Raw genomic sequence first — 18,071 nt, 5'->3', positions numbered from 1 at the left:
AGTGTTCTTGCCTGGAGAATCCTGGGGACAGGGAAGCCTGGTGGGCTGCCGTCTGTGGAGTCGCATAGAGTCGGACACGACTGAAGCGACTTAGCAATAGCAGCAGCAAATATTTGATAGGCAATGGCACCCCACTCCAGTACTCTTGCCTGGAAAATCCCATGGACAGAGGAGCCTGGTAGGCTGCAGTCCTTGGGGTCGCGAAAAGTCAGACACGACTGAGTGACTGCACTTTCACTTTTCACTTTCATGCATTTGAGAAGGAAATGGCAACCCACTCCAGTGTCCTTGCCTGGAGAATCCCAGGGACGGTGGAGCCTGGTGGGCTGCCGTCTGTGGGGTCGCACAGAGTTGGACACGACTGAAGCGACTTAGCAGCAGCAAAGGATGGAGTACGAGGAATCATTGTTGCCCCTCCTTATCACTCCTAACCTGTCTGTTTTCTTTAAAATCCTCCAGCTCTTTTGAAGCACATCCAGTCAAACTATGTTGCTTACCACTCTCTGATTGTGGTTATCTATAGATCCTCTATGTCATCCCTTGAAAATTTTAGCACCTGGCTCTTTTTGTCTCCCTACCACTATTCTAGTGATTGTTCTTTGTAATTTCAGTATTTGCCTAAACCACCCATCCAACCTGATGGCCTGTTATTTTCTTGAACTTCACCCTGTCATTGACCTCAGCTGTTACTAATTGCTTCTCTACCTCCTAAACCTAAATTTCAAGCATTTCAATCTCTATACCTCCTATCTTTCCATATCACTTCCTCCTAGTACTCTGAATTCAGCAACTAAGAACCCACCCCAGTCCACTTGTCTTACCACCGTTTTTCTGTTCATTGTGTGCTCAGTCATGTCCGACTCTTCGCGACCCCATAGACTATAGCCCACAGGCTCCTCTGTCCATGGAATTTCCCAGGCAATAAACCCGGAGTGGGTTTCCAGTTTCTTCTCCAAGGGATCTTCCCCACCCAGGGATCGAACCCACTTCTTTGTGTCTCCTGCATTCATGCGTGTTAAGTTGCTTCAGCCATGTCCAACTCTGTGACCCTATGGACTGTAGCCTGCCAGGCTCTTGTGTCCATGGGATTCTCCAGGCAAGAATACAGGAATGGGTTGCCTTGCCCTCCTCTAGGGGATCTTCCCATCCCAGGGATGGAACCTTGTCTGTCATATTTCCTGAATTGGCAGGCGGGTTCTTTACCACTAGCACTACCTGGAAAGCAGACAGTTTCTTTACTACTGAGCCGCGTGAGAAGCCCCTGTTCATTCCATCCCTTATATCCTCGCTTTTATTCAAACTGAATAAAGTGATCTATCATTATCATTCCCTTACATGTATTAATACCTCCAAATCCCTTGTAGTTAATTTCTACCCTTATAACAACCATTGTTCTGATTTCTATAATCAGAATTCATTTTGCCTGTTTTTGTACTTTTGTTTCTGGCTTCTTTTTCTTAATGTTGAAAGTCATCCTCATCATTATATATATATCTATATATATCAGTAGGTCATTCTTTTTTATTGTTGAGTGGCATTACATTGTAAGAATATATCATAATTTGTTTATCCATTTTCCCATTGATGGACATGAAGTTGTTCTAATTTAGGACTATTAATAAAGCTACTGGCTGTGATAATTCAAGCTGAAGTGGTAAAACATGCAAGAATTGATAAGAAATTTTTTTTGTAGATGTGTGTTTCATTTCTCCCAAGTAAATACCTAAAAGTAGAATTGCTGCATCTTAGGGTATATGTGTGTTTATCGGTGTATGAAGCTGTCAAACAATTTTCCAAAAGGGCTAACCATTTTACATACCCATTAACAATGTACATGAGCCCCAGTAGCTTTTTAACCTTCTGACTCAACCTTTTCACATTTAGCCATATAATAGACTTTAAATAGTTTTATTTTGCAATTCTCTCATTAGTCATTCCTGTATAGTTTTTGTGAAGTCCCTGTCCTAATACTTTGTTCATTTTTTAATTGGATTTTCATCTTCTTGTCATTGTAAGATTTTTTTTATGTATTCCGGATACAGTTTCTTTGTCAGATATGTATTGTAAGTATTTTCTTCCAGTTGATGGCTTGCCTTTTCATTTACTTAATGAAATCTTTCAAAAAGCAGTTGCAAGTTTTAATAAAGAACAGTTTATCAATTTTTTGTTCTATGGATAGTTCTTTTTGTGTCCTCTGTAAGACATTTTTGTCTACTCCAGGGTTATGAACATAGCCTTCTTGTTTTTTTCCAAAACAGTTATAGTTTTAGCTTTTTAGTTTAGGTTATCATTCATCTCAATTTGTGTGTGGTGTGATACAAAGGTTGAGGTAGTTTTTTCCTGTAAGTGTATCTAGTTGCTGTGGCACCATTTGTTGGAATTGTTTTCTTTTTTCATTTAGTGGCCCTGGCTTCTTTTTTCAAAAATCAATGAACCATGTATGGGAAGGTCTGCTTCTGTGTTGCATATTCTGTTCTACTGGTCTATATATTCCATACCAATACCACACTGCCTTGATTATTGTAGCATTATAGGAGGAAAATTTTTCATGTTTTTTCTTCTATAGCAGTTTTACTAACTTATTTCTTTTAAGAAGTTAGTCCATTTTATCTAAGTTGTTCAATTTACTAGCATAAAGTTGTTCATAATATTTTCCTATTTTTTAAATGCCTGGGGTATTTGTAGTGATCTTTCATTCATGATATTGATCATTTTTGTTTGCTTTTTTTTTCTTCATCACTTTTGATAAGAGTTTATCAATTGTATTTAGATTTTCATAAGCAAATTTAGTCTCTGTGGTCTCTATTTTTTGTTTAGTATTTCATTGGTTTCTTTTCCAATTTTTGTTTATTCCTTTCTTTAGAATAAATTTGTTCTACTTCTAACACCTTAAAATAGAAATTAAATTATTGATTTTAAACCATTCTGTTTTTCTAATATATGCTTTTAAAGCTATTTCCCTCTTAACAATCTTATAACTACATTTACAGGTTTGATATGCTGTATTTGCATTTTCAGTTAGTTAAAAAGTTTTCTTTACTTTTGATTTCTTCTTTGACCTGTGGCTTATCCAGGAGTATATTGCTGTGGTGGTTTTTAATTTCCAGTTATTTGGAGCTTTCTTAGATATCATAATTGATTTCTAATTTTTTGGTCAGAGAACGTGTTCTGTAGGATTTAAATTTTATGAGATTCATTGGCATATATGTTATGGCCCTACCTAAGATTTCTTATGGTGTACTTGAAAAGAATGTATATGTTGCTTCTAAAATAGTTGTTGGTTATAAACAGTTCTATAAATAACAAGGTCAAAGTAGTTGATAGTGTTCTTCAAATCTTCTATATTCTTACTGATATTATTTATCTGGTTGTTCTATCAGTTATTAATAGTGGGATGTTACAATATGCAACTGTGATTGTGGATTTATCACTTCCTCTCTTTAGTTCTGTTTGTGTGATGTATCTTGATGATCTGTTATTTCATTGCAGACGTATTTATGATTGTTATGTTTTCCTGATAAACTGACCCTTCTCTCCTTATGAAATGTTGTTTTTCATCTTGTAATACTCCTGTCTTAAGGCCTACTTCATCTGGTATTAATATATATTATATATCTATATATATATATAGATTTTTTTTTTTTCCTGCTTTTTCATCCTTTGGCTTTCATCCTATCTGTATCTGCAGTGGTCCTCTTGGGTTTTGCTTTATAACAAATTTAGCAAGCATTTCAGTTATAAACTGTGAATAACTATGAAAGGTCTGGGATTTTTAACCGGCTTACAAGCTAATGATTTAGCTTACACAATTTCATATATGTTGTGGTAGGCTAAAAGAAAAACATAACCCCCCTAATTCGAAGATAGACTTTCCATAGGAAAAGCAATAGCCAAAGAATATCTTGTGTCAATTCCCAACCTTCAGGCCCCAAAGGGCAATGCAGTGAAGGCCACAGCAGTTATATATGCAGTAGGGTTCATTACAGAGTAGGAAGCAGAGAATTGGGCAAGTCTAATCTTATACATTGCTGCTGCCCATCCTCCCCTCCAGAGAGAGAGACATCTTATCTTTACTCTGGAATGTAAACAAGTAGAGATCTCTATCTTTACTACCCCAGATTGTCTCCAGGAAGAAAGACCTTTCTAAGCTTTACTATCCTGGAATGTCTCCTTATACAAACATTTTTAACTAGGCTGTAAATGCCTTCAAAGAGGACCTGAACTGTGTAGAAACATGAAATATTCATAGAGAATTATCTCCCAAAACCAAGACTCTGCTTTTTAAACGGTGTGTTTAGTTCATTTACATTTAATAATTATTGAAATGGTTTGATTTAGGTCTAAAATTTAACTTTGTTTTCTATTAATTCTTTATTTTTTCTATTGTTTGTGTGTTCCTCCTTCCTGTCTTCCTTTGACTTAGTAAAAAAAAAAAAGTTTTTTTTTTAAGTGTTCCTTTTTTCAGTGGCTCCTATAGTTAATTAATATTAGATCATTTCAACATTTTAATTATGTTTACCCACCTCCCTGGCATCCTTTGTGCTGTTTTTGTCATTTCTTTTATACCTATACATGTTATAAACCCACAATACAGTATTGTATTTTTTGTATTAAACCTCCAGTTGTCTTTTTAACAGTTGAGGAAGAGAGAATTAATATACCCTTTTCCATTTACCTGCATATTTATTGTTTTCAGTGTTCTTCATTCCTTTGCGTAGATCATGCTTCCATCTGGTGTAATTTCCCTTTAGCCTGAAGAACTTCCTTTGGCATTTCTTGTAGTACAGGACATCTGGCAATACTCTCAGCTTTTGTTTATCTGAAGATAACTTTATTTTACTTTCAGTTTTAAAAGACAGTTGCACTGAATCCACAGTTCTGAGTTAACAGCTATTTTCTTTAGCACTATAAAAAGGCCACTCTCTTGTCTTCTGACCTCCATGTTCCTCATAGAGAAGTTAGCTGTCATTCTCATGAAACGTTAGCTGTCATTCCTGTTTTATTCCTGTATATGTAGTATACCTTTTTTTTCTGTAACTACTTTTAATATTTTATGTTTGGTTTTCATTAGTTTGACTTAAATTACCTAGGTCTGTGGTTTGGTATTTATCTTTATAGGAGTTCACTGAGCTGCTCTTATCTGTAATTTAATGTTCTTCACCAAATTTGGAAAATTTCAGGCCATAGTTCTTCAGACATTTTCTGCCTTATTCTCTTTCCCTTCTATTTCTGGGACTCCAATTATACATATATTGTACTACAGACACATAATAATGACCACTTACCATTTGGTGACCCACAGGTAATTAAAGTTGTTACTCATTCTTTTGACCTCTCATCTGTGCTGTTGTTCAGACTAAATGATTTCTAATTAGTCCTCAAGTTTACTGACTCTTGTGCTATCAGTAATCTGCTACTAAGCCTACTAGTGGAAATTTTTCTTTCAGATGTAATTTTTCAGCCCCCAAATTTCCACTTATTTCCTTTTAAAAATAACTTTCATTTCTCTCCTCAGTACGTTTTTATTTCCCTTTAAGTATTCAAGCTATAAAAAGTTCTCATGCATTTGCTAGTCTGTATCTCCTAATACAAGGGCTTCCTTGGTGACTCAGTAATAAAGAACCCTCTTGCCAATGCAGGAGACATAGGTTCAATCCCTGGGTCAGGAAGAGCCTCAGAAAAGGAAATGGCAACCCAGTCCGGTATTCTTGCTTTGGAAATCCCATGGACACAGGAGCCTGGGTGGGAGTCAGACATAACTTAGTGACTAAACAATAACAATCTGCTAATATAAAGCCAATGTAAACATCAATTATATTTTCACTCTCTTACAAGAGTAATAATGGATCAGTTCAGTTCAGTCGCTCAGTCATGTCTGACTCTTTGTGACCCCATGGACTGCCGCACACCAGGCTTCCCTGTTCATCACTGACTCCCAGAGCTTGCTCAAACTCATGTCCATCAAGTTGGTGATGCCATCCAATCGTCTTATCCTCTGTCATCCTTTTCTCCTCCTGCCTTCAATCTTCCCCAGCATCAGGGTCTTTTCTAATGAGTCAGTTCTTCCCATTAGGTGGCCAGAGTATTAGAGTTTCAGCTTCAGCATCAGTCCTTCTAAGGAATATTCAGGACTGATTTCCTTTCGGAAGGACAGGTTTGATCTTCTTGCAGTCCAAGGGCCTCTCAAGAGTCTTCTCCAACACCAAAGTTCATAAGCATCAATTCTTCAGCGCTCAGCTTTCTTTATGGTCCAACTCTCACATCTATACTTGACTACTAGAAAAATCATAGCTTTGACTAGACAGACCTTTTTTAGTAAAGTAATGTCTCTGCTTTTTAGTGTGCTATCTAGGTTGGTCATAGCTTTTCTTCCAAGGAACAAGTGTCTTAATTTCATGGCTGCAGTCACCATCTGCAGTGATTTTGAAGCCCAAGAAAATAAAGTCTGTCACTGTTTCCATTGTTTCCCCATTTATTTGCCATGAAATAATATATAACAAATTTGCAATTATTATTCCTTGCTTACTAGAATCTTTTCAGAATCTTCTGTCTTTTCAGTAACAGTAAAGTGGTTATAATTCATTTTTCCTGTTTTAAGATTCTAAACAACAAATAACTTGTTTCCCTATTTTTGTGTCTGCTATGCCAAGTAAATGTTTAGTGTCTTATCTGATGACTCAAATATAAGCTATTAATGAACCACTTTACACATTTGAATTACAGAAAAAAAATTTTTTATTTGACAAATTCCCTTAAGCATCTGGACAGCCATGGATTTCTCAAGCCACCTCTCAGATATATAGTTTTGTCTAGAGTAAGCTTCACATTGGCCAGATTAAAAAGGACAGATAGTGCATTCGCCCACCCTAATTTTTGTGACAATCAATACTCCTTCACAAATTTGTAAGCACCCAGGGAAGGGGAAATATCCCAGGGTTGAGAACCACTGTATTAGAATAATTAAAGGAAACTCTGTTTTAAAACAAAATTTTTATAAAATTAAATGACAGCTATGTGTTTTCCTATTTAAGAAGTTGTATTAATCCTTTTATAGGCCTTCTTATTTTCTAACCTAGCTTCCTTATTATTAAGTCTTTGTCTGCTGTGAAAGCTCTTCCTTATTCAGAAAACCAAACTGCCTACCAGAAAAGTTTATTAAAATAGCTGCTAGTCTGATATGTCCATTGAGGACTTAAGATGTAACTAGTCCAAATTTAAATATAAAGCAACACTTAGTACAAAAAAGGATATAAAATATTTCAATAATTTTTACATTGATGCATGTGTTGAAATGAAAATATTTGAGACATACTGAGTTAAATAAATACTGAAATTCTCCTGGTTTTCAATGTGACTACTAGAAAATGTAAAACTATATATACAGCTTACATTTTATTTCTAATCGACAGTGCTGATAAATTATATCTCAGTATGGAGACGTTTAAGTGTTCATCTGGTTGCACAGTTGCACAAAGGACCTTATAGCTACACTTGCTTTGTACATTACATAAGGTTGAGAAAACATCCTTCATATCAAATACCTGAAGGGATTCTTATTTTTTATTGTGATAAAATATGTATAACATAGAATTTACCAGTTTAACCATTTTTAAGTGTATAGTGAAAGTGAAAGTCGCTCAGTCATGTCTGACTCTTTGCAACCCCATGGACTATACAGTCCATGGAATTCTCCAGGCCAGACTCATGTAGTGGGTAGCCTTTCCCTTCTCCAGGGGATCTTCCCAACCCAGGTCTCCTGCATTGAAGGTGGTTCTTTACCAGCTGAGCCACAAGGGAAGCCCTTTAAGTGTGTAGTTGTGACATTAGGTACATTCACAGTGTTGTGTAACCACCACCATCATCCATCTCCAGACCTTTTTCACCTCCTCAACTGAAACTCTGTGCCTATTAATTACTAACTTCTCATACCCTCACTCCCTCCAGCCCCTGGCCACCAGTATTGCACTTTCTGTCTCTATGAATTTGACTTCTCTAGGTACCTCATATGTATGCATGCATGCTGTTGCTTCAGTTGTGTCCGACTCTGCAACCCCATGGACTGTAGCCCACTAGGCTCCTCTGTCCATGAGATTCTCCAGGCAAGAATACTCAAGTGGGTTACCATGCCCTCCTGCAGGGGATCTTTCTAACCCAGGAATCAAACCCACATCTCTTATAACTGCCTGCATTAGGCAGGCAGGTTTTTTAGCACTAGCACCACCTGGGAAGCCCAGGTACTTCATATAAGCGAAATTATATAAGATTTTTCCTTTTGTGATTGACTTATTTAACTTAGCAGAATATCTTCAAGGTTCATCCATGTTATAGGATGTGTCAGAATTCCTTATTTTTAATACTGCATAATATTCCATCGTACGTGAATGTTACATTTTGATTATCCATTCATCTGTCAGTGGATGCTTGAGTTACTTCCATCTTTTGGCTATTGTGAATAATGCAACTATTAACATAAGTATATAAACATATATTTGAGTCCCTGATTTCACTTCTTTAGGGTATATTCCCAGAAGTGTAATCATATGGTAATTAAAAGTAATTTTCTGAGGGCTCACTATACCGTTTTCTACGGCAGCTGCTTGTTTTACAATCCCACCAGCAATGCATAAAGGTTTCAATTTCTCCATATCCTTGATAACAGTTGTAATTTCTGGGTCTTTTTATAAATATAATAGTCATTCAGATAGTTCCAGCCAGTGGATATCTTTGGAAGGTTGGTTAATAGTGACCTATGGCATTAAAAAATTTAAAGAGTTCTTGCCAACCACCTCCCAACACCATGTACTCCCAAGAGATACTTGACAGTTTCTCTACCAGTAAGACATACCAGTGCGCCTTCACTTTTTTCATTACCTAGGAGGTATTACTGACACACTCAAACACACATATTTTTATGAACAAAATTAATTTTTTATATTAGTTCTTTGAATATAAAATCAAGTGCCTAGGGACAGTCAGAAATAAATGAAATAGGAAAGATAAAAATAGAGAATGGGAGGCTTCCAGTTCAAGATGGTAGATAGAAGGACATTCATTCATTTCCTCCTTCAAGAGCACCAGACTCACAACTAGCTCTCGAACAACCTTTGACAGGAGGACACTGGAACCAACCAAAAAAAAAAGAGATGTCCCACATCCAGAGACAAAGAAGAAGCGCCAGCAAGATGGTAGAAGGGGCACAAACATGATAAAATCAAATTCCATGTCTGTTGTGTGGGTGACCCACAATCTGGAGAATAATACCAAAGAAATTCTCTCACTATTGTGAAGGTTTGGAGCCTCATGTCAGGCTTCCCAGCCTGGGGATTCAGCAAAGGGACCGGGAATCCACAAGGAATCTAAAGACCAGTGGGATTTGATTATAGAACTTCCACACAATTGGGAAAAACAGAGACTCCACTCTTGGAGGGCAAAACAAAATCTTGCATGCATCAAGACCCACCAAGACTGCTTCCCCACTCTGTGGGGAAATAAGAAGTGATCCCAAAGGAGACTGACCAGTCCTACCTGCTAGTGCTAGAGAGTCTTCTGTGGAGGCATGGGTCTGCAGTGGCTCACCACGGGGACAGGAGCAGTGGTAGCAGCAGTAGCAGTCCTGGAAGATGCTTCTCAGTGTAAGTCCTCTTGGAGGTTGCCAGTAGAGCCAATAGACCCCAAGACAAACAACTAACAGTGAGGGAGCATAACCCCACCCATCAGCAAATAATTGGATTAAAGTTTTACTGAACATGGGCCTGTCCACCAAAGCAAGACCCAGTTTTTATGCACCCCAAGTCTCTCCCATCAGATGCTTACACAAGCTTCTTAGTCTCATCCACCAGGGGGCAGACAGAAGAAGCAAGAAGAACCACAATCCCACAGCAGCTAGAACAAAAGCCACATTACCACCAGAAGCAAAGAAACTTAATGTTTCAGTTTATGCAACCTTCCTAAGAATAAACATGTAATTTCCAGTGGGGGGGGTGGGGGAAGCCACATTACAGAAAGTTAATCAGAATGAAAAAGCAGAGGTTTATGTCCCAGATGAAGAGACAAGATAAAATCCCAGAAAAACAATCAAATAAAGTAGATATAGGCAACCTTCCAGAAAAAGACTTCAGAATAATGAATAATAAAGATGATCTAGGATCTTGGGAAAACAATGGAGAAGATGCAAGAAATGTTTACCAAAGACCTAGAAAAACTAAAGAACAAACAGATACACTAGAAGAAATCAATAGCAGAAAAACGGATAAGTGACCTGGAGGACAGAATGGTGGAAATCACTACAGCACAACTGAATATAGAAAAAAGAATGAAGAAAAGTGAAGATAGCCCAAGAGACATCTGGGACAACATGAAACACAACATGAATAGGGGGTCCTATTTAAACAGCATTCACATTATAGGGGGTCCTAAAAGGAGAAGAGAGAGAGAAAAGACCTGAGAAAATATTTGAAGAGATAATGACTTAAAGCTTACCTGACATGGAAAGAGTCAGTCAGGTCCAGGAAGTGCGGAGTCCCAGGTAGGATAAACCCAAGGAGGAACACACCAAGACATATAGTAATCAAAATGCTGAAAATCAAAGACAAAGATAAAACATTAAAAGAAACAAAGGAAAGATGATAAAGGTTATCAGCTGGTTGCTCAACGGAAAATCTACAAGCCAGAAGGGAATGGCATGATGTATTTAAACCAATGAAAGGGAAGAACCTACAACCAAGAATACTCTACCCCGCAGACTTTCATTTAGATTTGACAGAGAAATCAAAAACTTTCCAGAAATCAAAAGCAAAAATTAATAGAATTCAGCACCACCAAATAAGTTTTACAACAAATGCTAAAGGAACTTCTCGAGGCAGGAAACACAAAAGTAGGAAAAGACCTATAAGATATTTGGCAAAACTAATACAGTTATGTAAAGTCTAAAAATAAAATAAAATTAAAAAAAAAAAAGAAACCCAAAGCAATTAAGAAAATAGTAATAAGATTGATCATACGTATCGATAATTACCTTAAATGTAATTGGATTAAATCCACCAACCAAAAGACATAAACTGGATGGGCAAATGAAAACATGTGCATGTATGAACTTTCACTTACCACATCAGTCTACTTAACCCACCAACTTATATGTAACTATTTATATTGTTAGGTTAATCATGCTTCCATTATGACTTGCCATTGTAGTTATCTTTTATTTTTGGTCTGGCTATTGATTGTGAAAACTGATAAACATCTTTTACTATTGTGATTATGTAACTGTTATTCGCCTAATCCCATTGGATCATGGTCAGTACCATTGGTCAGTAGAAAGTAATAGAATTCTATATCACTAAAACTACCATTTAATACAAAAACTTGGAATTACTTTTTAAAATCCAGACGCATATCAGAATTCTCTTGGAAATTTTGAAAAATAAAAATGTCCAGGTATTGCTTTTTTATCCAAAGCTCCAATTGTGCTTCTAATGAGAAGGCATGTTTAAAAACAACTGGACTATATGATGACCTTTTACTTTTATCTAGTTTGTTTCACTTTTTCTGTTTCATATTTAGTGCTCCCATTTCATTTAGTTTATGTTTTCCAATTTCTCCATCTCTTTTTTTGTTGTTGTTATTGTTCTTTCTCAAACCTTTATCAAAGGTAGTAGGAAAGCTTTTGTATATATATATATAGTGTATGATATATATGTTTTTAGAAAATTTATGAATTTTTGCTGAGCTAAAAGATTTATGATATTTTGATTCCACTTGTTTGACTTAGTATGAATAGAATACTAGATTTCTAATTTATGTTCCCTCAAAACTTTGACTATAGTTCCATGTATTTTGGCATTTAGTATTACTGCTAATAGTCTAGAAAATTTATTATCTTAGTAATTTAAAAAAAAATTGAATGAGGCTTGAAACTTCTAATTCAGTTCTGAGGATATAAAGAATACTATGTTGTTAACAACAACAACAAAAGAAAAAAAAAACAAGAAATTAACATGTGATACAGTATTATTAACTAAAGTACAGATTTTGTTCAGATTTCACAAAATTTTATGAAAGTGTCCATTATTTGTTTTCATTACTTATTCAAGACTCCATATTGTATTTAGTTGCATTGAGCAGCTTCAGCTGCATGCAACAAATTCTAGTATATTCTCTTTTCATTTTTATTATATTACAAATATTTTCTAGTTTTCCTTGTTATGGCTTCTTAGATACACCCACCATTTAAAAGTGGACATTTAATTTCCAAATCCACGGGATTTTTTAAAAATGTGTTTGATATTAATTTTTCATTTTGATACAGGAAATAGCAACCCACCCCAGTATTCTTGCCTGGAAAATCCCATGAACTGAGGATCCTGGTAGGCTACATTCCATGGGGTCGCAAAGAGTCGGACATGACTAAGCGACTTCACTTTCACTTTCTAATTTCAATATGTCTTCTATGCAATCACCCTCTGTGTGTTTTCAGTCTTCTAACTTTATTGAGGTTTTCAGTGGCTAAGTCAAAGATCTCTCTTGGTAAATGTCACATTGCACTTGAAAATATGTTGGTTATTTTCAAATACAATTTCTAGTATAATTCTACAATGATAAGGGAACAAACTCTGTACGATTTCAATACCTTTAGACCATGAAATTTTTGCACCTTGTTTTATGTCTCTGTATATGTTCCAATGTCTCCTAATTTATAGTTTATGAGAACTTGAATAGAATTTGTATGAAAATTGTATAAATCTTGATTATACTGAATTGATTCATAGTGCTTTGCAGATCTACTGTATCCTTCTACCTCTCTGTATAGTCATTCTAGTAATTTTTGAGAGTTTGATTGAAACTCCAACTAAAAATCTTAATTTATCTACTTAAGAATACAGTTGTGGTATATAGAGGAATTATATGTAACCTTGTTCTGTACTTCCTAACTCTCCTGTAAATCTGTTATACCTCCATTGTTTAAAAAATTAAAAAACTATTAAAAAAAAAAAAGAAAAATAGAGGATGGGAAGAATTATGGGAAGATGTTTCTAACCATAAGTGAATAAAGAGTCCAGGGTTGTCAAGTCTTCCTTGTTTTCAAAAGAAGTTGAGAATCACTATTTTTATGTAAATTGTCTGAATTTTTAGCACAACTCAGACTTAACATGACTGCCAATTTTAAACTTTTGGCTAAAAGAGAAATACATATTATCTTCCTGGCTACTACATAATTTGCAAGGCTTATTATTTTACCAGTCATTTATTTTCTTCACAGTACAGAAAATAATGTAGCTTTTTAGAAGAGATTTTTTCCACAGCAGGGTTTGGAAAATGAAAATGGGAAGTGTGTGCAGGCCTGTCCCAAGTTAGAAAGCGGTTCATTACATGCCTTCTTTTAGTTGCAAAAGGCCCAGGTAAGATTCTGAAATTACTACTTGCAAAGATATTTAAACTGTTAACAAATGGCCTTTTTTTTACTTAAAAGTTGTTTTTTCTAAGTAATTAAACCTTTTTTTTATTTTCAATGTTTGAAACATGAAAGCACTATTATATAATAAATGCATTGTTTAAGAACTATTTCTGTGTTGAGATTTTTTTTTTAATATACTACCTAATTCTGTTCTCTGCATTGTTTTAAATATAGAGCATTTGAAGAAAAACGAAAAGAACAAGAAGAAAGAGAACACCAAATCAGAGAACAGATACTTCAACAACGAAAACAGAAGGTTGAAGAAGTTACTGAAAAATTCCAGCGTGCTCATATTCCTTTTTCACAGCGGAGGAGAACAGGTGCCTTAATTTCTAGAGCAATATAAAAATAAAAACGAAAGTTGTAATCACATTCAATTTGAGTAGACAGTAAAATAAATTAAGAAACAAAGTGGAAATTCAGCCTATATGTTTTGAATAATAAGACTTTTGCCAAATGGAAAATTGCAATTTGATATAGGTTTAATTTGAAGAATTAATATTTTGTTGGATCTGTTGGTAAATTTGAAAAGCATACAAGTTTGATTATACTTCATACTGGCTTACAATGTGTTGTCTTTTTAAAACTGATTTAGTAAATAGCTTAACATTAAAATACAATTTAACATTTAGATTTAGTAAGTTAATATCAGATTCATTTTGGCATTTTGTCCACATTTTTGTTCAAATTCACATATGAGAGACCAGCAAAATAAAGAGATCCATAAAGAGGGTACATAATCCAACAATCTAAGACTGGAGCCAATTAAAAATTTTAAAATGATTATGTTTGATTCTTCAGTATCACATCTACATTTTTATGCCTTAAATAGTAACACAGAATTAGCAACAAAATGTCAAAGCTTCAGAAAGAAAAAGGACAAGCAGAACCTTTGAGTATTTAGCAAACACATGTTGTGCTGCTATATTGTACACCAGTCTGGGGTAAGCGAAGATGCCAAGATACAGAAAAATCTAATTGTACTCTGCTGTTAAAGACCTCACAGTTTATTTTGGAGATGAGAGTAATTAAACAAGTAATGTCAATAAATCTAATTGCTGTAGCAGCAGAATGTGTAAAGTACTGTGAAGCACAAAGAACACTGGACATATATAGGAACTTGCAGCCTATCATCCCTGAAAAAATGACTTAATTTGAATCTTAAAGAATAAGCATTTTGCCAAGCAAAGAGGCAGTTTTTAAAATCCCAGACATAAGGAACAACTTTTGCAAGTAAATTATGAATTGCAAATCCAAAGTGTATCCAAAGCATAGGATGGGGGGAAAAAAAGAAAAGAAAAATGGATACAAGACTAGAAAAATGAATTGGGACAATTCTCTAAGAAATTTGGATGCCGTGCTAGGAATTTCATCTTTATCCAGTATGCAGTCCACTTAAAGATTTTTAACTGGAAAGCAAGCCTTTACTATGTCAATAAGAGAGCTTACTGAAAGTAAGAGCAACTGTTAACACTGCTAAAATTAATATAGCTTAAACATGATAGAGGTTGCTTTTTCTCTTGTATAATGTGAAATACTCAGGTAGGCAGTCAGGAGCTGGTCTGAAGATCATGCAATGCCACAGGGAACCCGGACTCCTGTCTCAGTTCGGCTACCCTTAGTATATGATTTATAGCTTCACCTTCATTGGTCACCTGGGAACAGCTAGAGCTCCAGCCTCGTGTCACTGTTGTCAGCGTTGTAGACAGGAAGGAAGGAATATATAAAGGAGAGAAGGGTGTACCTCTGAACTCCTGTTAAACTGTTTTCCTAAAAGCCCCCATCTATTTGCTTATATTAATGTCTAATTGGCAACTCCATCTGCAAGGGAGACTGGAAAATATAGGGGTACTTAATTGAAGTATTGATTTACTTTTTTTCAATATTCTAGAACTTTATTTTCAACAGTAAATAATTTCTTTAAACACATACATAACATAGACAGAATATGAAAATTAAACTTAATGTTCAGAGTAGCAAAATCCTTGTTTACCATTTTAGTATCTTTATTGTGGCTATATTGCCACCCCTAACAATATAGAGTGTGCTACCCAGGAATAAGGGCTTCCCAGGTAGCACAGTGGTAAAGAATCTGTCTGCGAATGCAGGAGATACAGGAGACCTGAGTTCAATCCCTGGGTCAGGAAGATCCCCTTGAGTAGGAAATGGCAACCCACTCAGGTATTCTTGCCTAGAAAATTCCATGGACAGAGGAGCCTAGCAGGCTATAGTCCATGGGGTCACAAAAGAGTCAGACACAACTGAGCTTGCACGCACATCATCATTACATACCAAAGAACAAAGGGAAAAATGGATATTAGGTAGGAAACGAGGGGTCTTTACTAAAAATTAGATTTGTTTGTTAGAAAGATAATTCTCAGTACAACATGGAAGCTGAAGTAGAGATATATTAAAGTAGACTAATAGTAGACTATTTCAGTATTTGTGGCAAGAAGTGTTAAGTTGCTAAATTAAAGCACTGCTCTTTATATAGAGATAGGAGGTAATATATTCAGGATATATAATCAATAGATTGAGTTACTGATTTATCAAGAATGCTGGAACAAAGACTAGGAGAACAGTGCCCCTAGGACTTAGCAGAAAACCTCACAAATATTTAGCACTCGATAACTACTTTTGTTAATGAATTAATTAGTTTCCTGGATGATGATATTAATCAAGACTACAAATAAAGGAAAAGAATTAGGTTAGAGGTATGAAAGATCATTAAGTTTTAAATGCAATGACTTTGAGTCTTCCTTGATTCATGCAAATGAGGAAATCAAGTCAACAACTAGAAAAGTCTAACTGAAAATTAAGAAAAAGATATAGAACAGAAATTGTATTTGAGTCACTGATGAAAAGATACGTAGTTGGTAAAGGAAGCCATGTGCAAAGATAAGGTGAATATTAGATATAGAGTACAGATTGAAGATAGAGCCTAAAAATAAGACCTAAATGCACACTAGCATTAATTATAGGTAGAAAAAAACTGAAAATGGATTTTGAGAAGTAGTTATCAGGAAAACAGGATGGGAAATAAAAGGAAATAAAGAAAATTGTATAAGAGGCAAAAGAAAAGGTAGTTTTTCTTAAGAAAGAGGATGTGCTTAGTTGTGATAAATGCCTCAGAATACTCACCCCTCCTGGGTATCCTTCACCCAGAAAGAGTGCTGACTACCCAACGGCCTAGGTACAGAGAGTCAGAAGTGTTAGTAAAAACAAATGGCATGTACATTCACTCAATGGAATATTATGCAGCTATTGAAAGAAGAGGAAACAGTTTACAGACTGATATGGAATGATGTCCAACAGACGTAGATTTACCATGAAGTCAATAAGGTTCAAGTTTCAGGAGCTCTCTCTGTCATGGTCCCTACATCTAATTTTGTATTAGTAATTTTGTATTATTTTTTCTTAATTGGGCCCTCAAATTGTATAAGCCTTATACTTTCGTAAAACCCGGATCTATCCCTGATTTCCAGGATTTGTTGTTGTTCAGTCACTGTGTCCAACTCTCTGCGACCCCATGGACTGAGCATGCCATGCTTCCCTGTCCTCTACTATCTCCCTGAGTTTGCTCAAACTCATGTCTGTTGAGTCAGTGATGCCATCCAACCATCTCATCCTCTGTTTCCCCCTTCTCTTGCGCTCAATCTTTCCCAGCATCAGGGTCTTTTCCAATGAGTCGGCGCTTCACATCAGGTGGCCACACTATTGGGGCTTCAGCATCAGTCCTTCCAATGAATATTCAGGGTTGATTTCCTTTAGGATTGACTGGTTTGATCTCCTTGCAGTCCAAGGGACTCTCAAGAGTCTTCTCCAACACCACAGTTCAAAAGCATCAGTTCTTACACCCAGCCTTCTTTATGGTCCAGCTCTCACATCTATACGTGACCATTGAAAAACCATGGCTTTAACTAGATGGACCTTTGTTGGAAAAATATGTCTCTGCTTTTTAATACAATTTCCAGGATATATTTTTTATTAAGTATAAAAATAAGGTTCAGATGAGTATACTTAGTATTCTGACTTCTTTGTAAGAAAAGGAAGAAATTAGAATGTATGTTAAGAGAGGAGATCAAGATGGTGGCATAGGAGGATATGGAACTCACCTCCCCCAACAAACACATCAAAAATATATCTACATATGGAAAAATTCTTGCTGAAAACTAACTGGAAACTGACAGAAAGACTCCTATACAACTAAGGCTGAAAAAAAAGATCCTCATAGAATAAGATAGGAAGGAAAGAGAAGCAGTCAGTTGGGGACCTGTGTCCGGAGGGATACCCAAAGGAAAAGGGAGATTACACAGGCAGAAATCCTCTTGGGTGAGTGAATGGTTCAAGCCACATATTAGACCCCCCGTCCGGGTATCCAGCACAAGGGAGATGAGCCCCTAGGCTGATTGAAGGGCTGGTGGGACTAACAGGAGGACTGCAAGAAGCCTGGACTCCACTTGGGAGGAGTGCACAAGGAGTGCACTCTTATTCCCGAAAGAGGGCAGAGAAGACAGATTGAAACTGCACAGTTGACTGGCTGGTCTCCTGAAACTGCTCTGGAGTATGCAGAGCTCCATACTGGAGTGAGGGTTGCCCCAGCCAAGGAAGAACTCAGCCA

The 18,071-nt window shown here is 36.1% G+C and overlaps 1 protein-coding gene across 1 annotated transcript in view; it reads left to right on the top strand.

Annotated features, from left to right (window-relative positions):
- CEP126 (centrosomal protein 126) overlaps positions 1-18,071 on the top strand; it is a 103,758-nt gene that overhangs the window by 25,215 nt on the left and 60,472 nt on the right. Inside the window, 1 exon segment of the mRNA XM_055548165.1 lies at positions 13,625-13,770. Within this exon segment, the coding sequence (XP_055404140.1) occupies positions 13,625-13,770 (146 nt within the window).

The sequence above is a fragment of the Bubalus kerabau genome, chromosome 15 (assembly GCF_029407905.1).
Source record: "Bubalus kerabau isolate K-KA32 ecotype Philippines breed swamp buffalo chromosome 15, PCC_UOA_SB_1v2, whole genome shotgun sequence".
NCBI lineage: Eukaryota > Metazoa > Chordata > Mammalia > Artiodactyla > Bovidae > Bubalus > Bubalus kerabau.
Note: the sequence above shows the minus strand (reverse complement) of the source record. Positions and strands in the feature narration are given on the sequence as shown.